This window comes from Aspergillus wentii (assembly GCF_001890725.1).
Source record: "Aspergillus wentii DTO 134E9 unplaced genomic scaffold ASPWEscaffold_1, whole genome shotgun sequence".
NCBI classification, from domain to species: Eukaryota; Fungi; Ascomycota; class Eurotiomycetes; order Eurotiales; family Aspergillaceae; genus Aspergillus; species Aspergillus wentii.
In genome coordinates this window covers 393,655-418,739 of record NW_024467832.1, presented here as the reverse complement: position 1 = coordinate 418,739, position 25,085 = coordinate 393,655, and the positions used below count along the sequence as shown (strand labels likewise).

General features: G+C 47.7%; 11 protein-coding genes across 11 annotated transcripts; 5 read left to right on the top strand and 6 right to left on the bottom strand.

The window, feature by feature from the left end:
• Positions 1-1,085: 1,085 nt before the first annotated feature.
• On the top strand, positions 1,086-2,609 carry ASPWEDRAFT_166243 (sugar porter family MFS transporter; the record flags this gene model as incomplete). Its single annotated transcript, XM_040829960.1, has 1 exon — positions 1,086-2,609. The coding sequence occupies one exon, from the start codon at positions 1,086-1,088 to the stop codon at positions 2,607-2,609; it is 1,524 nt and encodes a 507-aa protein (XP_040693833.1).
• A 905-nt stretch (positions 2,610-3,514) lies between these two features.
• Positions 3,515-4,739, bottom strand: ASPWEDRAFT_101230 (SDR family oxidoreductase; the record flags this gene model as incomplete). Its single annotated transcript, XM_040827366.1, has 2 exons — positions 3,515-4,401; positions 4,460-4,739. 2 exons carry the CDS (start codon positions 4,737-4,739, stop codon positions 3,515-3,517), a joined length of 1,167 nt encoding a protein of 388 aa, XP_040693832.1.
• A 303-nt stretch (positions 4,740-5,042) lies between these two features.
• On the bottom strand, positions 5,043-7,826 carry ASPWEDRAFT_55653 (uncharacterized protein). The gene is made up of 6 exons (XM_040838240.1): positions 7,739-7,826; positions 6,587-7,685; positions 6,400-6,532; positions 6,145-6,354; positions 5,930-6,085; positions 5,043-5,882 (listed from the first exon to the last, which is right to left on the bottom strand). Exons 1-6 carry the CDS (start codon positions 7,820-7,822, stop codon positions 5,216-5,218), a joined length of 2,349 nt encoding a protein of 782 aa, XP_040693831.1. The 5' UTR covers positions 7,823-7,826; the 3' UTR covers positions 5,043-5,215.
• A 609-nt stretch (positions 7,827-8,435) lies between these two features.
• Positions 8,436-8,930, top strand: ASPWEDRAFT_22360 (uncharacterized protein; the record flags this gene model as incomplete). The annotated part of the gene is made up of 1 exon (XM_040832327.1): positions 8,436-8,930. One exon carries the CDS (start codon positions 8,436-8,438, stop codon positions 8,928-8,930), a length of 495 nt encoding a protein of 164 aa, XP_040693830.1.
• A 504-nt stretch (positions 8,931-9,434) lies between these two features.
• Positions 9,435-10,737, bottom strand: ASPWEDRAFT_33473 (uncharacterized protein). The gene has a single exon (XM_040833797.1). The coding sequence runs from the start codon at positions 10,685-10,687 to the stop codon at positions 9,740-9,742; it is 948 nt and encodes a 315-aa protein (XP_040693829.1). The 5' UTR covers positions 10,688-10,737; the 3' UTR covers positions 9,435-9,739.
• Positions 10,738-11,496: 759 nt separating this feature from the next.
• Positions 11,497-13,498, bottom strand: ASPWEDRAFT_22358 (HET domain-containing protein; the record flags this gene model as incomplete). The annotated part of the gene is made up of 3 exons (XM_040832326.1): positions 11,497-11,608; positions 11,659-13,099; positions 13,150-13,498. 3 exons carry the CDS (start codon positions 13,496-13,498, stop codon positions 11,497-11,499), a joined length of 1,902 nt encoding a protein of 633 aa, XP_040693828.1.
• A 559-nt stretch (positions 13,499-14,057) lies between these two features.
• ASPWEDRAFT_144557 (M20 family metallopeptidase) lies at positions 14,058-15,523 on the top strand. Its single transcript, XM_040829469.1, has one exon. The coding sequence runs from the start codon at positions 14,073-14,075 to the stop codon at positions 15,333-15,335; it is 1,263 nt and encodes a 420-aa protein (XP_040693827.1). The 5' UTR covers positions 14,058-14,072; the 3' UTR covers positions 15,336-15,523.
• A 439-nt stretch (positions 15,524-15,962) lies between these two features.
• ASPWEDRAFT_122788 (putative acetyl xylan esterase (Axe1)) lies at positions 15,963-17,134 on the bottom strand. The gene is made up of 3 exons (XM_040829168.1): positions 16,705-17,134; positions 16,479-16,658; positions 15,963-16,423 (listed from the first exon to the last, which is right to left on the bottom strand). The coding sequence occupies exons 1-3, from the start codon at positions 17,056-17,058 to the stop codon at positions 16,253-16,255; spliced, it is 705 nt and encodes a 234-aa protein (XP_040693826.1). The 5' UTR covers positions 17,059-17,134; the 3' UTR covers positions 15,963-16,252.
• Positions 17,135-21,383: 4,249 nt separating this feature from the next.
• On the top strand, positions 21,384-22,323 carry ASPWEDRAFT_730458 (uncharacterized protein; the record flags this gene model as incomplete). The annotated part of the gene is made up of 4 exons (XM_040839274.1): positions 21,384-21,611; positions 21,673-21,768; positions 21,820-22,040; positions 22,105-22,323. Exons 1-4 carry the CDS (start codon positions 21,440-21,442, stop codon positions 22,321-22,323), a joined length of 708 nt encoding a protein of 235 aa, XP_040693825.1. The 5' UTR covers positions 21,384-21,439.
• A 770-nt stretch (positions 22,324-23,093) lies between these two features.
• ASPWEDRAFT_47045 (sulfotransferase family protein) lies at positions 23,094-23,998 on the top strand (the record flags this gene model as incomplete). Its single annotated transcript, XM_040836892.1, has 2 exons — positions 23,094-23,771; positions 23,822-23,998. The coding sequence occupies 2 exons, from the start codon at positions 23,094-23,096 to the stop codon at positions 23,996-23,998; spliced, it is 855 nt and encodes a 284-aa protein (XP_040693824.1).
• On the bottom strand, positions 23,904-24,986 carry ASPWEDRAFT_192589 (ankyrin repeat domain-containing protein). The gene has a single exon (XM_040832253.1). The coding sequence runs from the start codon at positions 24,888-24,890 to the stop codon at positions 24,012-24,014; it is 879 nt and encodes a 292-aa protein (XP_040693823.1). The 5' UTR covers positions 24,891-24,986; the 3' UTR covers positions 23,904-24,011.
• Between the last annotated feature and the right edge of the window lie 99 nt (positions 24,987-25,085).

Sequence of the window (25,085 nt, the reverse complement as noted above, 5' to 3'; positions counted from 1 at the left end):
ATTTACCACAAGTCTCTACAGTTCTTATAATGTAATGAGCGGTCTTTCTAGTAATTACTAGTTATCAAATTTGATAGGAAGTATAGACCCTGAATCCCTGATGTATATTAATCTAATATCCAGTATACCATACCCAGCCCCTAAATTATAAAACAATTAAAGACCAGCTTATTCTTTCTACTAGTAATCTCTTCTCTTCATCTCACAGTTGGCCACTGCCGGCAGTCAACTAGGAGCCTGGTCCTGGGCATCCCTTCCGTGCACGCTACACTGTACCTTACAGCCAGACCCACAGGGGCAACTTGGATCTCTCTCATAGCGACAGTTTCAGGCATGACAATATGACAATGGTGATGACTCACGTCCTAAACAATAACACAAGCTCTACTATTATTAATTATAAATATAGGATAAGTATAAGAGCATTCAGTATCTCTAGGATCATGATCAAACCAAGGAAGCTACACAACACATGAATATTATTATTAAGGCCTCGATAATACAAAGCTCCAATGGCGAAACCGAAATTGATACTAGAAAGGTATTTTCTCCACATGAAGATCAAAATATTCGTTAGATAGCAGATGGTTCTATGAGTTCTTAGGCTCTGTCAGCTCTGGCTGTCGAATTGAACTGGCCTATCATGGGGTTGAAGTTCTAAGAAAAATTAAGAATTTCGCTTTCCGGCTCCAGGAGAGGCCCGATGACGATGTCAGGAAAAGGAGTCCCGAAAGCGAGAACAGGCGCTGGGACTTTCAGGTTTCTAGAGGCTTTTTTTGGGAGAACGCGCTGAAGCTTTGAAAAAGGGCTAGAGAAGGTTTGCTGGAACTGGTATTCCGAAGGAATAAATCTATCTTTCTTGCCAGGAAGCTTGATGTCGGGAGCAAAACCTAGGCAGGTAGGAGAAGATACTCCGGCATAACAAGCCCGGGATCATCATACAAGACCGTGCATGAACTTCCGTGTTTGGCGTATATTCGGTCTACCCCGGATTGCGGGGATCATCCGGGTGGAGGTCCGTCTATAAGTAAAGGAACAATCTCCACAGATCACTGTCACTTACCAGTTTCCATATTATATTCAATATGGGCTTCAACTTTATTTCTCTGGGGATTGTGCTTACCACCTCTTGTGGGTTCCTCCTCTTTGGTTACGATCAAGGGGTCTTTGGTGGTCTTATTGAGAATGAAAATTTCCAAGCCACCTTCAATCGACCGAGTCAAATGGTAATCGGACAGATAACTGCAACCTACGACCTTGGATGTTTTTTTGGAGCAATACTTTGCATGTTTCATGGAGATCGAATCGGCCGTCGACTTTCTATCGCCTCGGGATGCATCCTGCTCACGGCGGGGGCGGTCATACAAACTGCGTCGTTTAGCGTAGCGCAGATGATAGTCGGCCGATTCGTTGCTGGATTGGGGAATGGCATCAATACGACCACGATTCCGGTCTGGCAGTCCGAAATGTCGAAGCCTCGGCACCGTGGTCCTTTGGCTGTTCTCCATCTCGCCCTCAATCAGCTGGGCAATGTGACGGCGCAGTGGCTCAATTTTGGACTTGGATACATTGGCCAAAAGCCAGTGTCTTGGAGATTCCCAATTGCTTTTCAGATATTCTATGCGCTCGCGACGATTGTCATGCTCCCATGGCTGCCCGATTCGCCACGCTGGCTCATTCAAAAAGGACGATTCGAGCAAGCCAAGGCTGTGACAGCCCAACTTCATGCCAAAGATATCAGCGATCCCGAGTTGGTAGCCTTGCACGAAGAGTCTATCCAATACATTCAACACGAGGTCGAAGTTTCCAAAGTTAGCTGGAGCTCGCTCTTGCGGAGTGACGCTCTCAAGACCAGAAGGAGAGTCATTCTAGGAATGGGCACTCAGTTCATGCAACAGTGGGGCGGCATCAACGCAATAAACTACTACATGCCCGTTGTATTCGCTTCGCTGCGTGTCTCCCGACAAACATCACTGATTCTGTCTGCCTGTAATGCGATTAATGTGATGGTGTTCACTACCGCCGCCATCACCGTCATTGAGAAGATCGGCAGAAAGCGACTCATGCTCTGGGGCGCTCTGGGGCAGGGAACGTGCTTCGTTCTTCTCACAGTGGGCCTGGCTGTGGGGGGAACCAAGTGGTCCGCAGTGGCGATTGCCTTTGTGTTTGCCTTCTATACCGTGTTTGGTCTTTCCTGGATTGCCATTCCTTGGATGTATTCAGCCGAAGTGAACACACAGCCCTGGCGGAACCGAGGCGCTGGCCTCGCGACCGCTACCAATTGGATCTGCAACTACGCCGTCGTGCTGGTTACTCCTATCGGAATTGAGAAGATTAGTTGGCGGTACTATATCATTTATGCTGTTCTGAACTTTTGCTTTGTCCCTGTGGTTTCCTTATGGTATGTCGAAACTGCTGGCTTGTCTTTGGAGGAGATCGACGCAATCTTCGAGGGACAGAACACCCGCATTCCCTTGGACATGCGGAAAAGTGGTGTAAACGAGGATAAGGGCAAGGTTGGATGGGATAAAGGCCAGAGTGAGTGGCTTGAATCCGTCGATTCCAGCACGCAAGACCAGAAGACAGTGGAGGACAATCGTTCTTCTTAGACCGTGAGATAGGAAGTTTAGGTCTCTATTATCCCCCGGTCTTAGAGACTAAATGTCACGCTACACCAACCAAATATTCTCGAGTGAATGGATATGTCCCTTGGACAGTTGTCCCTGAAGGCCTATGTATCTTCCATGGGATTAAATGATTACCTTTTCACCGAAAGCCAGGCTGCTATCCGGGCAGCGTAAAACCCGCGCCGCCCGGCCGGTCAATACATCCTGTCCGCAATATATAAGAATAGATACACTGGATCCCTACCCATGGGAGTGTAGTGGAAAGGAGCCAGGTCGACGTGGTGGCTAATGCAGGCTCCAAACCAGTGGAATATATGCCTGTATATGTATATGCACACGTCAACATCATCCAGGGCGCACCATGCGTATTGGCCTGCGATATTTCCTTCACAAGATTAAGACCTCTGAAACGGACCGATGAAACTGCGTGGAGTCGCAGACTTTAGACCACATTCTCCTGTGGTGTTACTTGTACGCGGAGGCCCGCGGAAGAATGATTGACAAGTTACACAATGTGGAGGAGCTCAGCCAGAACATCTGAGACTACGGCGTGCCCGCTGACCCACAGGCAATTCGCTACGTTGAAGCAAACTGCGAAGCTCTGGGATAGATGCGGAAGATGATGGTTAGATGGCACGGACAATTTCCTGGAAGGGAGTGTGGCAACGCGTCAGGAGGAACGATTACATGGAATGGAGTGGGATAGGTAATTGGCGTATAGGATGACGCAGGGGACACATGCAGCTGTGAAATATACGGATCCCCTTGATGGGGAAATCGGTTTTCGGGACTCATATCCCGTCAGAAATCATCATGTCTGGTCTCCTTCCTGCGCAAAGCTCCGGTCTCATTTATTATTTGGCTATTATTCATTCATACAAACTATATCATGAAGATGGCTCGGGGATGAACTTTGCTCTCACCATCCTGTCAAAGGTAGTCCAGTAACCCTGAACAGTATCGATATGTGCAAGGAACCCAACGGATCTTGCAGCCTCAAGGGAGTATTCCCGGGAAAAGTCGAAATCAACCAGCATGAAATTAGCATGGCCCCAATTCTGTGCCTCAACGAGTCCCTGCTTCAGACGATTTTCTTCGACCAAGCGATCCCAAGCCGCCTTATGCTTGGAAACAAACTCCTCCATACTCTTTGGCTTCTCCTCTGGCTCGACACCGCGTAGACCAAAGTAAGAGCAGATCCCCGGCCAAACGCGAGCCCAGGTGACAGGCTCCCCATCGCCACAGTTGAAGCTCGATCCGTTAGGACATTTGTCGCGGTTGAGAGCGGCAAAAATCTCCATCTGAGCAAGAATATCTTGAAACGTGTCTGTATGGCGAGCATGATAGCCATGCGCCCGCCCGGGGAATGGCACCTGAGCTTCCTTTCCGTGGATCTCTCGGTACAGCGTCAGATAAAAGGCAATTCCGTATGCCATATTCATGGCATTGGACCCAGGAGCAAAGCCGACAATGCCATCTGGTCGGATCTCAGAAAAGGTCCACCTTTGGCCCTGGGACAGTCTCTGCAAAAGATCGTACTGGTCATAGTAGAAGATGTTCTCTCTCCAAGGGGACGGAATGCGGGGCATTTTCTCATGCAGCGGAGGCCGGATATCGACCTCCTTCGGGAATTCCAGTCCATATCCCTTGCCACCGGTCTGCAGGATGACCGCCTTGAGCTCCGGTGCAAGAGCAGAGATGGCCTCGATGGAGGTTTGGAGGAGGTCCGTATTGACCTTACGCAACGACTGGAAATCGTCCGTTTGGATATAAGCTAAATAGATATCAGTGTCGTAAGCCTCGAGAAAATATATCACTAAACGAAGACATACCACAAAAGAAAACTATATCGACGGACTCCACATCGTGGACCTTCTCCTTGAGCAGGGTCTTCACCGCTTCCACAGGTTGTGTCAAGTCAATGCCCGATACGATGTTGAGGCGGTTATCATCCGGGAGAAGAGCATCTTCTGTGCGGAATGGACGGTTGCATAGACCAGACACACGTTGAAATGTCGTCGCTGTGGGATATTGGAGGGTTTGATTCAGGAGTGACCAGCCGGAGATCCCGGACGCTCCAAAAATGAGTGCGTGTTTTGCCGTTGCAGCCATGGGAAGAAGCAACGTGACAGTAGCAAGCAAGTCAAAATAAATGGTAGAGGAATAGAGATGGGTAACTAGATAACGAGGCTGCCAAGGTCTTCTTATAACACTACGTGGTTGGAGCCTTATTGCCGGGTTTCATGTTCCGAAATTGTGGAACTTGAGCAACTTTTGGAAACACTCTAATTCATGTGACCTGGTCGCAATGTCTGATTTTGATGTAATACCTTTCAGTTTATCTGGTGTTCGTTACACGCGATCTATTCTCGTTTAATACGCTAAGGGATAGGTTAGGATAGGGACCACGAGAGAGGCCGAACCAAAATCCAACATTTGATAGCTAATGATCAGTCAAGTATACTCATGTCTGCTAGGAGTCCGCCTCCATAATTCCTAGTATTTGCCATGGCACCAGGTCAAATGTATCACATCCAGCCTGCTTTTCCCTTCCCACGTAAGAACATGCATCCTGGAGTGGGGTTCACTCATATAAAAGTGTCAGGAATACCCTCACTAAATAGAACGCTGCACAGATTATGATCCATAGAATGGATATTGGAAGACGCATCAAATGGTGAGCACGCAGCCATGAGACCATCCACGCCTAGATCTAAACTAGGCCCATATTCATCCATGACCGATGGAAGATCGTCCGAGGCGGAAAGGGGTGGGCCTGCATTAACATCCAGGGAGCGAGAGGTGTCTGTCTCATGGCACGGACGTCCAAATTTTCGTTTCTTTCCTCGAGTCTTCCAGCTCTGACGTTGGGTATGCCACTGTTCCTGTATTGCCCTCAAGAAGGTGCTTGTCCGTTTGGCATTCTCAAAGCAGGTGCTCATATCCTCCAGCGCGCGGAAGCACGTGCCCAAATAGTTTGTGAGCAATTGCTCATGGGACACATATCGACTAGGAACAGTGGTGAAAGTTAAGATGAGAGTGGCGGAAAAGACATAGTAAATGATGGATACACTAGCACGTCCGAAGCCATATGCCCTTTCGTACAATCCCAGGATCTCAACAATGGCAATGGCGGATTCCACGCACATCCTTCGGGCATGGTTCGACCCAGGGCCCCGAGGGGGGTGAGGCTGGATATATCGTTTTGAGATATATGGGCGATGGCAATGAATCATAAACTGATGGTATTGCATACTGCTAGAGTTAGTCTCTTCCTTACTACCGCCCGGCGGCCAGCTTACTGTAGTACCAGAATATGGGGTAAAGGCGGTTGAAAGCCGTAAGCTTTGTCGATGCCCAGTTCCAGAGGCAGATCAACCTTCCATGATCGCAACCTGTCTACTGTTGTCGCGGTCAGCTCCTGTAAGGCATGCTTGGATATTTCAGAACAGCCGTATCTAGACCCAGCCATTAGCGTCTTTGGCTCACTGATTTCAATCGTCAGGGAAATACTGACAGAATATCAGTAAGAGGAATCATGATCTCATAGAGTTTTATCCATTGTCGACACAGCAAACTGGATGGAACCGAGGATTGTGTGACTGAGGAGATATTTGGATACGGTTTCCATTTGATAGGGGGCAGAGGGTCTGGCCAAGGTGGGGGTTGGACGGTCACAGCATCCATCCGACTTTGAGGAGATCGTCCCAAGTAGAATCCCCAGAACCTAGGAAATAAGCAAGTGGGCATTTCCGCCGGTTTGTGTACTTACTGTTCATTCAAGTACACACCCCAGAATATCATCCGCCGGACCTCAGCATCCTGGTGGGAAATTGTCCCCTTTTCTATGTAAGGGCCCATCTCAAGATGTAGCCCGAGGTCTAGACTTAGCCGCATAGCCATTCCTTTTGTGAGTTAGCACGAGATCCTCACGTTGGTAGTACTAAACACGACCTTACCACTATAAAGCCAGCCACGGGTATCCTCCGTGCAAGCTGCCTCGTGATGACTGAGGAGGACCAGCGTTTGAACTGTTGTAATGGAAGGACAGTCAAGCTCTAGCTCCAGCAACAATCTCGCTCGATCACCGAAATACTGGGCCAGGGAGCGTGGAAACACCACAAACTGAGGATGGTACTTGGACTCATATGCAGCACCCAAAGCACACATGGCATCTGAGAGAGGCTGGGAATAGTATTGGTTGGCCTGCCCTTCGTGTTTGCTCTGTGCTCGAGACCTCCAGAAAGTATCAGGGTGAATGACATGCATAGAGGGATCTTGCCAGGAAAAGAATAATTCCAGCAGGTGTTCTTCAAAAGCCTCATCTGGCTCTCTATTGAGATTGGCGTTTTCTAAGAGCATTGGTGTGTCCTTGTGGACGCTTAACCGTGGCGCGGCGCCCACGAGCGCATCCAACAGTGTTAGATTCGACAATGACCCGAAATAGCGTAGCTGACCATCATTGGTCAGCTGTAGCCGTCCTAGTCGACAGGAAAACTGATCCGTGACTTCATCATCGCTTTCAGGGTCCGATCCAACCTGCTCGTTCTGGCCTGCTCCACCGCTTGTCACCGCAGTTGCGGACGGCTGACCCTCGACAAGCCGGGATATTATCTCGTGGGATGTAGTTCCGACTGTCTCACTGCCTGGAGTCAAGAACGCAGACGCCTCAGCGGTACGCCGCGATGCCGCAGTACCATTTCCATCACGCAGGGCAGTCGAATCGGCATGCGGACGCGTGCACAGCTCGTTTTCCACAGGGTTGGCCAACGAAGCCGGTTCGACCCCGCTCAAAGCCTGTATATTTTCAACAGCCAAGTCATCGCATTTGAGCTCTAGAGCCTCCAAGACACCCTTTAGAACTCGGTGGCTGTGTTCATCCTGCTTCGGAACCGGCAGGCCAGCGTTTCTGATGTATTGGGCCAGACTGTCGACTCTCTGTGCGAGCAGCCCAACAGCCACGCGGACCGGAACTTTCCGTTTGTCCTCTCTCTGTTTGTAATGACACGGCCTCCCTTTACTGTGACAATTACTACATGTCGGAGTCGCCCCGTCGCACTGCCGGAGTCAGCGGGCTTGGAATCAATACTTTGGGTAGATATGTGTCGTACCTTTACCTTATTGTTCCGACAATGTGTGCAGGCCGTAGTCACATGCTTTCGCAATGCTCTAAGACTTTTCTGCTTCGGTGGCATTTTGGATAGTACACCTTTACGTGATGTAGGGGACCAGAAAAGTCCCCACCAAGTCGATCGACCGGAATTTATTTATGCAAATCGGAAGTTGAATCCCGATGACTAATGGTTCTGCCCTACAGAGTTCAGGTTTCAAACTCTTCGGGAATCCTGCAGGACGCCACACCCGGCTCGATCGATTGGTATAGCGAAATATTTGTCACCGAGTTAGAGCAGATTACAGCCGCCATCCTGATGGAGATGAGCTCCCTCTTCGGTTGCAGTCTGCTTATCAAGGATGAGGGATAGCTCTTTCCTTGCAGGAGAGCCTGCGTAGCGGATGCAAGATTGACTTTGATGAAGATGGAAGACGCAAGATATAGTGGATAGCGGAGCTAGTCAGTGGCTTCATGAATATCCAGCAGAATGCCATATTTTGGACTCCATCATTAACCGGGAAATTGAGTGTTTGCATATGGAAATTTAATCCCGAGGGTGCCTACAAATAGGAACATCGTAGTACACAGAAACTGGACCCGCGGAGCTATGTGACAGACTCTCCGAAAGATCGAAAAGCACGCGATTCAACCTGTTCACAAGCTGGACTGGCTTACGCTGACGCTGTATTTAGGTCATGGCACCAGATGCATACCGCACGACTGATTTTAACCTGTCTTTGGACGAACGCATTCGCTCCTACCAGGCCAGTGTTGTTGCGGATCCTAAGTATAGCGGATTTGACACACAAATGCTCCGGGGGGTGGAATACATTGGAGCTCACGCAGAGTCCAAAACAACCGTGTTCCAATTTGAGGTAGCAGACTTCATGTGCAACAAGGATGGTGTGCTACATGGTGGTGCAGCGTCAATCATGTTTGACAATATTAGCTCAACCTCACTGTTCACAATCGGGCAGCCTGGCTACTGGGATAATTTAGGGGTCAGTCGGTCGCTGTCTATCTGGTTCCATCATCCCATCCCTGCAGGAGCCAGGATACGGCTGGTCAATACTGTGGTCGATGCAGGGCGGAGGATGGCGACAGTGCGTTCAATCATGAAGTCGCCCGACGGGAAGACCTGCGCTAGCTGCGTGCATGAGAAGTACTTTATTCGCCGTACGAGTCTGTAGATCTATCAATGCCAATACTATCGGGGAGATAGAATCGCAAGACTCAAGGTGGTCAGTCCAGCTGAGGGATTATTGTTCAATCATGCCAGCGAGTGACATTCAAGTAGATTCAATGCATCTGAGCTCGACCGCATTATATCCAGGGGCTGACAGCTCCACCCAGTAGCCTGGAGTCTCCTAATAACCGGGCTCTCCTAAGAAGGGAGTAGGACGGCGAGCTGGCTCACAGCAGAAGGTGGGAGAATACCTTATCTACCTCGACGAGGATGGAGGGGCTGTCGACTACTATATCTACTATATTATCTATATATAATATTAAACCTACATGTCTATATAACTATAAATTTTTATAGTTCTGATTGCTTTACCCTTTTGAAAAAGCCTACTAAGTATAATTTCAAATAATAGTACCGTATAAAGACCGAGGATCAATGCCACTGAGCCATATATAATGTTTAAGCTGAACTTAGGAGGAACCAAATAACAAATTTCAGTTCTCTCTGTGGCTACTTATATTCCGCTTGTTCAGCCATATTAATTCAGAACTAGCAGATCATGCCTCTTCTTAGCAGGCAACAGTTTGTGATTTACATGACGTGGGTAGCATACATATAACATATTCAAGGAATATTAGACCTGATATAAGCAACACCATTAACAGAAAGTCTCCGCCTCAGGGTTATTGTGGGCTTTTGGCATAGCTACCCAACACTGAATGCTTACACTGAGCGTTTCATTACAGATGAAAATGTTCCAAGAATCGATGTTTGCAAATTGTTCCCCATAATCCTGTGCGTATCTTCTGCAAATCACCAGTTTAGCCCTCCAGTGCTATGATATTCATATCTACCGTACGGCCCATATATCCAATACCCCGGTGTCATGGCATTCATGGTAGCAAAATGTACCTGCTGCTGCATGCCTTGCAATTGTGCCATGTACTCTCGAAATTCAGCGTTGAATCTTGAATTTGCGTTCCGTTGGTCGAGCAGCTTTTGCTGATCCGCCCCCATTGGAAATGAGGCCCTCGGAATGGACGCCAACGGAAACGGCATGTTCGTCTCGGGGTCCAAGATGCCCGCGTGGCGGCGGGAGAGGATGTGGTTGAATCGACTGAGCTGCCCGGTGGGGTCGACGAGGGTGTCAAGGAGCATGGCGGAATGAAACCCTTGGCGACTCAGCACTGGTATCTCACCTTGGCCTATGGAGAAGCGGAAGCCGAAAGTTCTGTAAAGAATTGTCAGGGCTTCATTACGGGTCGCTTCGGGCGTTGGGAAGTGATTTTCGGTCGCTAGCTGGAGGTATAACTTGGAAGGGTTTCCTTGGAGAGGATATCCCATTTCTTCATGAAGAAAGGCGTACTTGGATGGCTCGAGGCCTTCGGTATTTTGCGGCCAGTGATTCCGGTCGGCGAAATTGAAAATTGCGTCAAGGAGGCGCGCAAATAACGGTGAAGGCCTTTTGTCTGTGGTGACAAGGTTGCCCCAAGTGAAACTGCTAGACGGCCGCTGAGTGGGTCGATCTGGTGGGAATGACTGAGGGCCTTGAGCAGTCTGTCCGGAGCCATTATTGTTGCTATATACGGTGTTATGGGATGGAGCAAATGTGGGACCAGTTGATGGTACGATTATGGGATTCTGCTGGTGATAGTTCACATAATGTTGTTGCGGGTGCTGTTGGACTCCGGGCTCCGGCCTTGGAGGATTAGGCCGACCAACACGTTGGGTAATATCTCTTAAAATGTCATTCAAACACATCTTTCCTTTTGAGAAAAATCACATTGTGGCAAGTGATAGTTCAGATACACGATGAGTGGGACCAAAGCAGAGACAAGTTGAGATGAATCACGTCTTGCCAAGACATGGTGCGAGGGTTCCATAGATAGGGTCAAGATTACGTAGAGGACTTTTCCAAAGTAAAATGTATACAGGTTTAAAACCTTGTCTGCCAGAAAGATTTGGTCTGGGCATAATTCAAAGAGGCAAGAAAGCAAACCATCTTAGTGCATCCTTATTCTTCTTAACTTGGGCGGCGCGACAAACGACTGTCAGTATCGTGGTCGCCACCCGCAGCGAGCTGCAGCATCCGCCGTGGTAGAAGCTTTATGTTGGGAATTTTATGTGATGCGGTGTACGAGTATCATATCTATCTCATTTAATAATTGATTATCCTCTGCCATTTCCAGTTGGATATCTGATACACTCCATTAAAACATACATGGCCCAGAGGGCAAGTATTTGATACTCCACCAATGTGAGTATATACAGAATGAGATAGCACATATGACCACAGGGTGTAGAGAACAGGGTTTCCCGTTTCAGCCGTACGTAAGCCTGTATAAAGGATTTGGGTGTCCACCAGCGAATCCCTGCTATTGCATGCTTTTTATGTTTATCTCTTTATTTACTCACTCAGTATATATAGACACTCCGTGTGAAGAAGATATAAGGCTCTCTGGAATCTTCTATGTAAATTGGACAGACAGATACTTTTAGGCAATTGGTTTGGCAAACTGTCAATACTACATATCTCGATATGAATCAAGGGAACAAGTGAATTGTGCCATCTATTTCAAAAGGAATTTCTGGCCTACATAACGGCCCCGGCCTTCCTCGGATTCATCTTTGGGAATGTCCTGGACTCCTTCTCCATCCATCATCCCGTGTGTGTATGCATCGCTATAGACGTTAGATGTGTCTTCAGAGAGGGTAATTCATGTGTCACATACCCGATAAACTCGAACCCATCGTCATGATTGTCTGTTTTTGGCCGTAGAACGCACGGCCACTTGAGGCCAACGATCACAGCAATCAGGTCCCCTTCCAACACCTCGTGGTGAGCCAATCCCATGTAACCAGTGTCAGTCAGGAAGAATCTTCGCTCGCAATACGCGTCCAGAACTGCCAGTATCCAGCCCTTGTCGAATCCTAGTCCTTCACCGAACGCTCTGAGCAGTGTTTCCCGGGTAGCCCTTTCTGCCGGTATCGCCTGTGATATTTGGGTCACGTCGAAGAAGTCCATGTAATTTTCGGCATATGTCTCCACCGAGGTGCCTGTCTCCACTAATGCTTCGGTCAAGTGACCGCCTACAATGGTGAGGCCAAAGGCTTGTCTAACCTCTTCGCCAGTTGGATAGGTCCGAAGTCTATCCATGCAATCCTGGTACACTTCACGGAGCCGACTGTGTTCGAAGAGCTCCCCGAAATGCGAGTACTGGCTTCTGTACGTCACCCGCCCGAGGGTCGTTCCCTGTACAGCCAGAGCAAAGGGATCGTCGGTAGGAATGAATCGGTGTTCGCCATTCACGCGTGGCGCCGTGTTGAAGGGCTTGCCAATGCCCCAGGCGCAGCCATACCCCGTCGACTGTCTCCAATCAGGAACCCAACTCGGCCAGCCTGGTTCATCGCACCGCTGCCTTGCCGACCATATCACATTCAGATCGTTTGTAGGATCTGACTTGATGATTTCCCTCGTCGCTTGAGTGAAAATCTCCTTGACGGATAGGGAATAGTCCACGGTCAGCCCCTCTTCTCCGAAACTGCCATCCTGCACACTAATGCCGAGCACACCATACACCTTGTCTCGGGGATCGGTAGCCAGACGAGGCCGTAGTCCTTCGAGAAGATCTCGCAAGCCCCACCTGCACGTAGGGCGCATCTTCTGCCCCAGCAGCTCGGGGCGGTATTCGCTGCCTATCTTGGCGCGCCACGGGATAGACACCATCTGGGTGATCAGACACATGCCGTCCACATTGCGACTGTTCCGATCGTGTATGGCTTCGGCCTTGTAGCAGAACCATCGGGCTGCGGCACTGACATGCTCCCATGACACGCTGTGGGGACCACAGACGACGATGGCTTTGCGGGCTTGGATGATCTCCTGCACGATCCACATTCGTTGGTACCATGGCTTGTCAAAAAACTCTGAAAAGGCGTCCCAGGAAGCCAGGTCATCAAAAGGGATGCCCAGCTCGTGAGACTTCTCCTGGGTATACTCTTCCTTCCGTTCGAGCCTGGTAGCGCTGTGCTCCTCATTGTCGACGTAATCATCCCATCGGAACATGTCTGTGGCGGTGGTAAGAGCAATGTCGCCAACCTTCTTTACGAAATTCACCCCCAGCGCGGTGGATTTACTTGCCGGTCCTAACCATGCAAGAACTGTCTCGGCCTCTGCCCATCATTAGCGTATAGGGCTTAGATCAGGTTCGCGATGAACATACTGTCGTAGATCAAATTCATCTTTTTCACCTGCGCGGACTTATCTGCGTTATCCTCTTGATTAATGCATATCTGATCAATCCACAAGGTCTTGTTCGGGCTGAAATGGATGATTTCGCACAGCGCCTCGTGGAGTGATGCCGTGATGCTCAGCAGCTTCCCATCGCAGGGCACGTCAATTCGGCTGGTAGGGTTGCCCCAACAGTAAGACAGTGCTGTGTATTTCAGAGGATCTTCAGGGTCCAGGTCGACATGTTGGATGGTTGCTTCGAGTTTCCCTTGTTCGGCCTCTGTAATGGTCACCAGGCGGATTTCGGATTCGGCCACCGGCGCGTAGCGATAGGAGTCCATGACTCTCTATTCAGTAGGTGAAATGAAACATGATGATATGGAGGTTGCTGAGATGCGATGTGATCAACCCCTCACCTGTGGCAGTGCACAACAGCAAGGATTAGGGGAAAGTAAGGCTGTCGGAGTGGCCGATCGGAGGATCAGCGAAGCCGCCATTCGGATGGCCAGATTTCTGAATAGTTACTATATTCCCTTTTTAGTACAAGAATGTTTTTTTTCCTTTTTAGAATTTAAATCTCAATTTTCATATTGCCAAAAAATAGTGTGACACTCCTAGGGGAAATTGATGTTATTCAAGGGGAAGAGAGTAATGGAAGAAAATGAATATCAGTGCTTTTTAAATGAGATAACTATCCTAAAATACTTTCATACACAGCAATTTTTTTTATCGTATAATGTAGATACATTCGATAATTCTTAGAATAGCAAGGTGTCATATTCTGACCCCGCACATAACTACTCCATACTGAGCTTAGCATTAACTCTAACCATTTGTCGAATAGAAATGAGTCATCAAAATATTATAAAAGCACTACCATCCTCTCCCAGCTAATCCTTCCTCATAACCTTCAAAATGACTCAAAACAGCCTATCGAATATACTCAGAGCTGCCACTCTAGACCTATCTCCCTACGAGGAACTCTACAAGCATTTCCACGCACATCCAGAGCTCTCACGACAGGAAAAAGCCACCTCGGAAACAATCACCGCCCATCTATCCCAGCTAGGCGCTTATGAAATCCACACACACATCGGTGGATACGGGCTCGCCGGCGTTCTCAGAAATGGCCCTGGAAAGACGATTCTGCTACGGGCCGACATGGACGCGCTGCCAGTCAAGGAATTGACCGGGCTACCCTACGCGAGTTCAGTCACGATGGCTGATGCCGAGGGCGTTGAGAAGCCAGTCATGCACGCGTGCGGACATGACATGCACATCACCTGTCTCCTTGCGGCGGCGGAATTGCTCGCAAAGACACAGGATGCGTGGAGCGGGACGTTGATTGTGCTTTTCCAGCCTGACGAAGAACGCGGGGGCGGCGCGCAGGCGATGGTCGATGATGGGCTTTATACGAAGATCCCCATGCCGGATTATGCCTTTGGACAGCACGTTATGCGGTTGCGTGCGGGGAGTGTTGGGTCCCGGACTGGGACGATCATGGCTGCTGCAGATAGCTTGAAGATTACACTGTACGGGCGTGGTGGACATGGATCACAGCCACAGCAGACAATTGATCCGGTGATTCTCGCTGCGCATGTTGTTCTGCGACTGCAGAATATCGTCAGCAGGGAGGTTGACCCGACTGATCTTGCCGTCGTGACGGTGGGCAGTCTGCAGGCTGGACAGACGGAGAATATCATCGCCGACAGGGCGGAGATAGGCGTCGACTTTCGCAGTGTCAAGCTGGCTACTCGCGAGAAAATCCTCGCTGCTATCAAACGCATCGTCGAGGCCGAGTGTATCGCCAGTGGCTCGCCGAAACCGCCCTTGTTCACGCCCACCCGACGGTTCCCACCTACTGACAACAACGACCGTCTCGCCGCCCAGCTGGCCGAGTCTTTTGGAGACCACTTTGGGGGGCAGTTTGATGGTGATACGCCACGGACGAATGTGAGCGAGGATTTCTCCACGCTGGCGACTTCCCACGGCATTCCGTGCTCGTTTTGGTTCATCGGGGGAGTTGACCCGGGGCTGTGGGATAGGGCTCAGGCAGATGAGGCTCTCATGCAGGAGATTCCGGGGAATCACTCTGCGCTGTTTGCGCCGGTGATTCAGCCGACCATGAAGACGGGCGTGGACGCATTGTGCATCGCTGCGTTGACTTATCTGAAGTAGCCAGTATATAACATTATTTGATAGGCTATTTCTCCCACTTCTTTAGCGCACCCTGGTTATATGTAAATTCTAGAGGATTAATCATACAGACGTTGCTGCAGCACTCTTAAACAGCTCAGATCACAACCCAGCAATGGGAAACGGAAGACAGCGTGTCCAGCTTTAGATATCATGCCTTGCAGATTTACTACGGAATTCAAGAATACACGGAATCGGCACGCATATTATGGTAAGGCAACCTAGGAGAGCGCATGTCCACAATTTAGGTAGACGGAGAATGAGACATGGAAATTACCAGTATTTTATTATTAATTTATATCCAGTGACATTTATGATTGGTGGACAGACTGTTTGGGGAAATGAGGGGTGATGGGAAAATGAGGAGAATAAACCAAACATTTATGGAATCACTAGATGCGTCTGGTATGGGCATATTGAGCTCGAATTGAAAATATAATGAGAATAGGTTTTGAAGAACAGACCTGAAGAAAAGGGAGCTGATTAGAAGATTAGGTAGGTGTGGAATCCACAAAAAGCTTGACAATTAAGTTTACTCAGCCGATTGGGAAAATTGGGGCAATGCATTCTGTACTGGGTAACTTCTTTCTATACGAGAATGTCCCTCGTCTTCATTATCTGTTCTTCGATATTGATTTGAACTATACCTCCCACTGGCTCGATGGCGGTCTTGTCGAATTTGATATCTTCAGCCGTCTTTAATATACGCCATGGATTACCACACCGGGTCTAGGAGAACACACGTATGCAGATGATGACTGGGCAATCCAGCAAGATTTTGATTATCGTCTCGTTCTTCCAGTCTTGAACAAGCTAAAGTAACTTTCCCCAGCTCAAAAAATGCATTCGCGACACAAAACAAAAATCTGGCAGTTTCGGAACAGGATAGTCTTCCAATACTAGGACAACTTTGATTTGGCAAAGCTGATTGCCTTTGACCCGTACTCTTTTACATAGCCCTGGTGGGCTGTCTCGTCATTGCCGTTGCAGCAGTAGGGATCACCAGCATCGCAGTAGGACTGGATTTTACCAGCCGACGGGCACGAGAAGCCAGCAGGTCGTGCATCGAACTAGATGTAATCATAAGCTTCAGACTCAGCAGTCAGGCATGGAGGCAGCACTTACACCTCCTGCAGCGCAAGTTCCAACATCATACGGCAAGCCAGCCTTGAACAGCGGATCACCAAACAAAATAGATGCCTTGACCATTTCCACAGCAGACGACGACAGCGGGACGGAAGTATCAGTATAACCCTGGTTAGGGACACCCCCGCCGCACAAAGCAGCGTCCATGATTTCACCACCCTAGTCAAGATTAGAAGATTCAAATGATAGAGTGAGTGTCACCAACCTGCGAATATCCAACAAGAACAAGCTTCGTCTGAGGACACTTTTTGTTGTAGGCATTCACAGCCGAGGCAACGGCTTTAATGCCCTGCGCAACTGAGCTAGAATAGCTCGCCCCTCCGCACGAGGACTGTCCACCACATGCAGGGTAATCGATAGCTTCAGAGGTGCCACCAGGATAGGCACTCAGGATGTCATCGATGACTGTTTTGGTTAAACCGTAGCCTGGCGGAACGGTGGTCCCGCGAGCGCCGAAGGCATGAACGTCTGGGCAGCTTTGGCGTTTCTCAATGTCGGCTTCGAGTGGAACAGCGAGACTGCTGCCGATAAGAAGGGAGAGGGCGAGATTGAATAGCATTTTGTTATATCAAAGTCAGAGACAGTCGCTTATTCTGATACTGGGTTATGAAGAGGAACTCAGGGTCTTTAAAGAAACGCAGAGGCTAGGAAGTAAAACTTTTTCCATTGACCCGAGAAGTCCTGCCTAATATCTAAATTAATTCTGCAGTAAGTATACAGGAGATGTGTCAATTTAGCCGCTTTTCTTAGCCTGAAACGTTTGATGTTTTGGCCATTCAGGCTATTCTATAGCTAGACTTGAGGTTTCCCCACGTTATATACTACTTCTTACAGGGGACGGTTTCAGGCTGAAACAGGAAAGTCTTTTAAAGTATAGAATATATTATTAGGAAATTCGAAATTTGTCAAGCATCATACCATAAATTATTAACTTCATCAGTGAATTGTATAATCAAATAAGCATATATAAACATTTTGAATCAAGATCTGTTGTATGTATTACTCCAACACAGTATGTGAATCTAAGCTCATCAAATTAATAGCAGTATAAGTCATCAAGTATAATAAGTCTTCTGCCACTAGCCATAGCTCTAAAACCCTTATGCTCGGCCAGTTTCATCAAGGTCTAGCCGGACTCCGCCACTCTCCCCGATGCTTCAACCCACGGTCCAGGCAATGTGGACAAACCTCGTGCCATTGCTTCTTAATGCCAGAACCAAGAGGGCCGTTTTTGTACTTTCGCTTGAAACACATCCTACACCTGTAGCAAGTGGTGCAGTACCGTCCAGACCCGCTTATCTTCCAAAGACAAAGACACACCGCGGTTATTCTCACAGTGGCATTTGCCACGCTTGCCTGTTACTTGGTTGTCGGCAAATTTGCTGTGATGCTGGATCTGAAGGCAGCGGCTGCAGATGAAGTAGTTTTCATATCTTGTAGAGTCAACTGCTACGTACAGCCTGTAAGAAGAGGATATAGTTACCCTGTCGAGGTCTCTGCAGCGCATAGATGTGATAGCCTCTGCTGTGCGGTCGGGTGTTTTGGAACGTCAACTACATATCCCAAATACCGATTTGTTTGCGAGAGCCATACAAGAAGCATATTCGAGGTAGTCAAGCACCTGGAGTTGTAGTTCGGGTGGTAAGTAACAAAATATGAAAATATGATGCTCTAGTAGAGTATAGTGTTTGGGATATCTACGTGGGGCATTGGGGTAAACTGTTTTGACGGTGTACTAAACCTAATCTTCACATCTGATCTATGGTTCATGTGTTAGCGGCCATCGGGTAAAGATACAGCCAGCCTTAGTTTTCCTCCTATAAATAAACAATACTGCCTCTGAATACAATAAGGAATCTGGAGAGGTCGCCACCCTTCTCGTAGACTCAATTGCCAGCCTAGCTTCGCAGTGGGTACGCTTCAAAGATTCGAGATATTATTTTTTGGAAAACAGACAAAGACCTCGGCTTGACCCATTCAATCCACAAAAACACCATTCGAGATGAAGCGGAGCGAAAACCAAATAAACCAGTTGAGGGCTCCTCGCAATGTATGAGAACTGGGAAACCAGAACCCTCTTCCTCTGTATTAGATGGCCGAGTGAAATAATCAAGTCTGACAACCGTAGCAGCAGCCTTCACATTGAATCATTTGATACTACGTAGTACTAATTTACCATTGTAAAAGGGGAATCTGGGAGTATACTGGAACATTGACGGCCCATTTGTAAGAGCCCTTTCGAGGACACGCTCGCGGCATGAGGTAGACAACCTTCTAGCAACCATCTCAGCTCAAGACTATTGACTCATTTCTACATACTGCATGACCTCATGATACATAGATCCCGCTCCCCCCCTCAGGGCCAGAACCTTCCCGCGGCACGCTTTCCTTGACCCGTCCGACCCCTACGCTCCCTCATTACACAATAATTCTCAAATCAATGACGCTGGAACCTGTAAATGCAGAAAGATGGACACTCTTGCGCACTATTTGTCGCATAGCCATAGTCAAAAGAGGGGAATATACTTGGCCTTCAGGCATTACCGAAAGTCTGCGTAATCCAGAGCCTTTACAAATAGGGGATCGACACTATATCCACCTAAAGTCGAAGTTTGCAGATACGATGGACACCTCATATCGGGTTCCCGAGGTGCTTCCGCTTTGTTGCTGTGCAATGCATTATGCATTCTAGGATTACACGGAAATAGGCGCATCAAAGCAGGCTCCCCGAGGTGCTTGTGCTTCGCTGCTGTCTAATGCTTGGTGCATCTACGATTACACGAAGATAAACGCCTCAAATCAGGCTCTTGGGGCTGCTTCCGTTTGCCCGCTGTCCAGTGAATTATGCATTCTGGGATTGAACGGGACAGAAAACAATTTTCAAGAAAGGACATTGTCAAATTTGAATCAAGTACCATCCATGTTCTCCAGGTGCTATTTGACTCATGCCTTTATGTAATTGCACTCAACCTCATAGTTTCCATAGTCTTAGTGATAGATATCTACAGCCTTTATAGAGCTCATTAATGCTAGAGGTATGATATTGCTATGGTTTTTTTCTTAATCTAGCCAAATATTCTCTATTAGGTGTCTAATATCATGCCTAGGACCTTGTAGTAATAAATATTGTCCTTTAACAGGAGCTTTCTTCAAGCATTAGGGATTCCTTGACGATCATCGTATTGAATGTAGCTAGATAAAAAGCAATCATCATCTAATACGGCACACCTACTAGAGGGCTGTGTTTCTGTACTAAGTCTACCTGCGAGGCTATGATTGGTCTAGATTACAGTCTCAGCTACACATTGAGATGCAGCCGAAAACTCTAGTTGTCACGTATTAGCTTCTTGTGAGGGGAAATAGTCTATGAGTGATGGGTATTATGCATAGGTGACTAACTTAGTGTGGGTCAGCGACTAGCGACAAGTAGTCATAAGGATGGTATATGTACATGGATAATAATTAAAGCACACATTATATGTTGATTAAAAAGAGTGGGGACAGCTATATTCTGTCAGACTGTGGTCAAAGGTCTAGATTTCTCCTTGAGAACTAGGATGGTCGGTTGAATAGACCACGCAGCAGAGCCGAAATAAGGATCAACGATGGTCAGGCAAACGTGCATAGAGGCAGAAAGAGCTGTAGCTGCATGTCTCTCTTAGTCAAAGCATAAATAATATTCAGCTCAGATGGTGTTGTGCCTTAGGCGATAGAGTGGATCATGTTCCTTGTCATGCTTCATGAAAGGCGGAGAAATTTAGCTAACTGCAACTTTCGGGACGGTCCGCAAGTATGCCACTCAACCCAACTGTCGAAAATATTGTCTTCTATGGGTAGATTTTTTTGGTCCAATCATCTCTATAGCTTGCGATATTGATCAGGGAACTGGGTGGTATTTTATTATAATAACAGACGGTGAAATACTCGCTGGACTCATATTAACATAAATCTACCAAAAGTACTGTACACATGTAGGTATGTGACGTTGGCGACGTTGGCCTGCATATAGATGACGATCACTTAGCCAGCCACACGAACCCCCGCAGGACAGCGAGAGAAAAGGCAAAAACCAAAACCAAAAGAAGAAAAAGAAAAAGAAAGAAAGAAAGAATTATAATAGTAATACGAGAGTTCAAAGCTAAAATTGATACTAATGACGTTGTGGGTGTATACACGTTAACCTAAATCCAAATACCTTAGCCACAGCATTGTAAGACTTGGAATATGCTGATTATGGAGACGAATCTTGATACCCTCTATAAAAGGTTGACAGAATGTAATATTTACTATTCACCCTCAACTGTATTGAATAGTGTCTATGATCTGGCATGTAACGAAATATTGGGGACAAATGGCAAAGAAAATTTCAAAAGAATGGTCTTACCTGCATTGAGTCATCTTTATCTCTGTAAATAGGCTTTTGAAGTCAAGGAAAGACAATGCTGATCTCGAAAGTGATGAACGGGACTCGAAACATATAGAGAAAATTGCCAGACTGCTCTATGTACGACAGCCTTGGTCATGAAGTGCCTTGTCACTTGTTTGCTTTTTCTTTTTTTGAAAACCTTCCATCGCCATTGACAGGCCCGGGCCGCTCCTAATGTGGTCCCAAGTGGGGGAAGCTGGCAGGGGTCAATGTATTGAGTAATGAGTAGACCAGCGCAGCTCACCACACAACTTCACCAATCTATGTTAGTCTTCTTTCTTTTTCCTTTTTTCAGCTTGGTACTTTTGTATAATTAGACAATGTCTATGATAATTCTATGACAAATCGTTTAGATGAAGGGTTTGTCTGGGAGTCTTCAAAGGTATAAAAAGGTCTGTTGACACCTCGCTTTTGAACAGTATCACCATCACCATTTAAGTGACAACATCTGATCTATTGCTTCTTACTTTACCAAATCTCAAACTTTTCGATCTCTACGATCTCATCAATCATCATGCCCGAGTACTCGCTCGAGATTGCCAATGACACCACGAAAGCCCTGCGCTTTGTGCTCTATCAGGAAAATCCTTTTGAAAGTACTGATGGGTTTGCGAACATCTGGATGGCCGCAAATGTGTTTGATGGTGCTTCTCGGACTTGGGTCCTTGATACCAATTATTACGCATGTCAGTGTTTTCCAAGTTTTCTGCATTGTATCGGTCTTGGACTAATCTGGCTGAAATGCAGGGGCTGGCACGAATGATCAGCCCGTTTCGGACAACGTGACTATCCGCGGAGGCAAGACTTTGCCAGCCACTTTGGGTACAGGCGCGGAAAAAGGCAGTAGGTACCTCCTTGTATTAAGAGTCTCCATTCTAATGTTAACCTATGAAGGCACGTTTGAAACCACGGTGGAGCCCGATAAGGGAAGAAAACCACAACAAGTGCGAGCACCTGGTACAGTTAATGTGAACATTTCGGACACTGGTAAACCTGATGCTGGTCCCGGTGATTTCCAAATCTTGACCAAGGACGACTTCAACGTTGGTTCGGACGTGGTTATCATTGGTTTGGGCAAACGGGATGAAAACAATACTCCAGTCCCTGTTGCTACGGTAAGCTCGGTCTACCAGAAGCATGTCCCTTTATCTCTGCTGGCTTATAAATTTGGTTTATTAGATCAACGCGGACCCTTCAAAGCAATACAATCTCAAACCCATCCTCAAGGGAAGTATTGTCCAATCTGACTCAGGCCAGGTAGGCCAGGCCCTCAAGTACAGCTCTATCAGTAGAGATGCGGGACTCGTCGATTTTACGAGCCCCGAAGCCGAGGGAAAATTCCACGCCCAGGTCAGGTTCAACGAAAAGGGAAAATTCGAGAAAGCTACCTACTGGTAAACGCCCTATCATACTGATGAACGATCTATGGATCAACAGTCTACCAAGACCATCGAACATCGAGAATAAGTCTTTTGACGTATCTTCTTGTCCTTGCTTTTGATCTACCTTCCTATCTTTGCTTTTGGTATACCACTTCCTGTCCTTACTGAGAAATATTATGGCTTTTATAACTGCGTCAACTGATGCTATATCAAAAATATTCACTCCATATATCTGCCCTGTAGTTCTGCCGAAGATTAGGTCTTTGACAAAAATCGAACGCTAGAGCCCTGAAGTTATTTGCAGTCGTACTAGATGGACCATTTTTCACCACTGAGCCCAGTGTGCTTTGTAAGGATTAACCCTGACTACCCGCCCATGGCTACGACGACGAGGTGTGGATGGAAGTCCGACGCCAGCGCAGACATGGCCGAGGTAGCAAGAAGGTTAGCAATACTGGTCGTGGAAGAGACAAGCTGGAGTTTTTGATACGCACAGATTCCTGTCGTAGGAAGAGCACGACGCGGTATGGCCTGTTCTTCCATAGTCGTATAAGAGACGAGATGCCAACCAATCCGGTCTGTTTGGCTGACCGGGTAGTATTTGGGCCTGAATCAAATGCTTATTCTTGTTGCACAGCTTATTATTAGACATTACCAGCACTGCTGTCTGGCTATACGAAGCTGACATGACCGACATATTCACCACATGACAGTACGAACTGTCTCACCTCACCACTATATAATCACCAATCCCCCTTCTCTCCATCCATCCATGAATCAAGAAAAATGGACTCACTCAAGGAAATCATCTATACCCTCCCTTCTCCCCCACCCCGAACCCGCACAAAACCACTCACACTCATCTGCGTCGGACCACCCCGCTCAGTAACCGAATCGCTCAGCGTTGCACTCACACAACTCAGCCTGAAAACCTACCACGGCTGGGATCTCGTCTTCGAAGAAGACGCGGGACACATCCAGTCCTGGGCGAATCTCGCACAACGCAAGTTCAGCAACCAGGGTGTACCAGATGGAGACGTGAGAATCAGTCGCGCTGAATTCGACGCCATACTCGGCGACGTTGACGCGGTCATCGATCTACCCGCATCTATCTTCGCTGCTGAATTGATAGCCGCATACCCCGAGGCCAAGGTCATCATCAACACGCGCCGCGACCTGGATGCGTGGCGGACGAGCGTCCTCAAGACGATTGTCGGCGCTATCGAGGATAAATGGAGTATATGGTTGTTGAGCATATTCAGTACCGAGTTGTACTGGACGTGGGAGGCGACGATGCACTACGGCATTCCCGGTTTATTTCGAAGCACATCCATCAGGAAGGGCGTGGTTGATAATGGGAAGTGGATATATCGGGAACATTGTAATATGGTGAGGGGGTTGGTGAGTGACAAGGAGAGGTTGTTGGAGTGGAGTGTTGAGGATGGATGGGTGCCGTTATGCAAGGTGAGTACCTACCTTTCTATCTAGTATAAGAAGATACTAATCAGATGAAGTTTCTGAATAAAACTCCACCCACTTCAGCATTCCCCAAAACCAACGATCCCGCGTCTTTCGCCCAAGGCGTCGACCGAATCATGAAACCGCGCGTGAACAAAGCTCTCCGCAATCTAGTCATCTCAACAAGCTTACTTCTGGTCTTCGTCGCAAGTATATTCAAATATTCAAAATAGTATAGCATTCAATCTATTCTTTACGAACCGCTCCATTCAAAAGCAATAATTCAACCGCATCAACATGTCCCTCAGAAGCAGCTAGATTCAGCGCTGGACCTAGATCACCTCCGGGCGAGTTGACATCCGCACCGTGCGATATGAGAAGCGCCATGACATCGCAGTGCCCAGATAGAGCAGCAACACCCAGGGCGGTCGTCGGACCACCTGTCTCGTTCTCATTGACAGACGCACCATCATCAAGAAGTCGCTTCACCTCTTTAATCAACCCAAACGAAGAAGCATAATAAATCGGCTTCGGCGTCTTCCTCTCCCCATCACCAGTAAATGGAGTATAGCCATCCAAAAACGCCGTCCAATTCAAATACTCCGTTTCTGAAGAAAACAGCCTCATAACCAGCTCATGTAACTCCTCAGTCTGGTTCCCCAATTTCACATGCACAGGCCAGTAATTCGTCGCATAGCGAAGCAGCGCCGCGCTCTCCACTGTCTCAGGCGTGGATACATACGGCGCCGTAAAATCAAGCAGATAGAGAAGACAATCTGTTGCGATGGTCGTGTGAGCTTGTTTCTCCTCTAATCCCGATGCAGAAAGATAGTTTCTGAGGGCCGGGGAAGACGATGATTCAAGCTGGACTAGTTGGTGTTGTTCATCGGGGGAAGTGGTGCTTTGTGTGATTTTCACTGCTGAGCTGGGCAGAAGAGATAGAATATCCAGTTCGCCAGTTTGATAATGTTGGTTTTGGTCTTTTTTTCTTGTTGTCGTGGCTAGGTCTTTGATTTCGGCGATGGACAGAGGGCGGGTGGAGTAGGATAGCCAGCAGAGGATTTTGTGGACGAGAGGGAGTTGGTCTTTGGTGATGGTTGAGAGGGCAATTGATATTTCTGACATTTTGTTTTTGGTATTGATATTAATTGAATTGATTGAGAGAATGAATTAATTCAGGGTATTTATATGATAAACTAGTGCAGCCCAGCCTCGTGGGTGAAGATTGGGCGATCATGAGGGGTAAGTCTAGAATGGCCGATTGGTGCCTGATCTATAAGGAATTTTTTATACTTGAATAATTGATTCAATAAGTAAAAT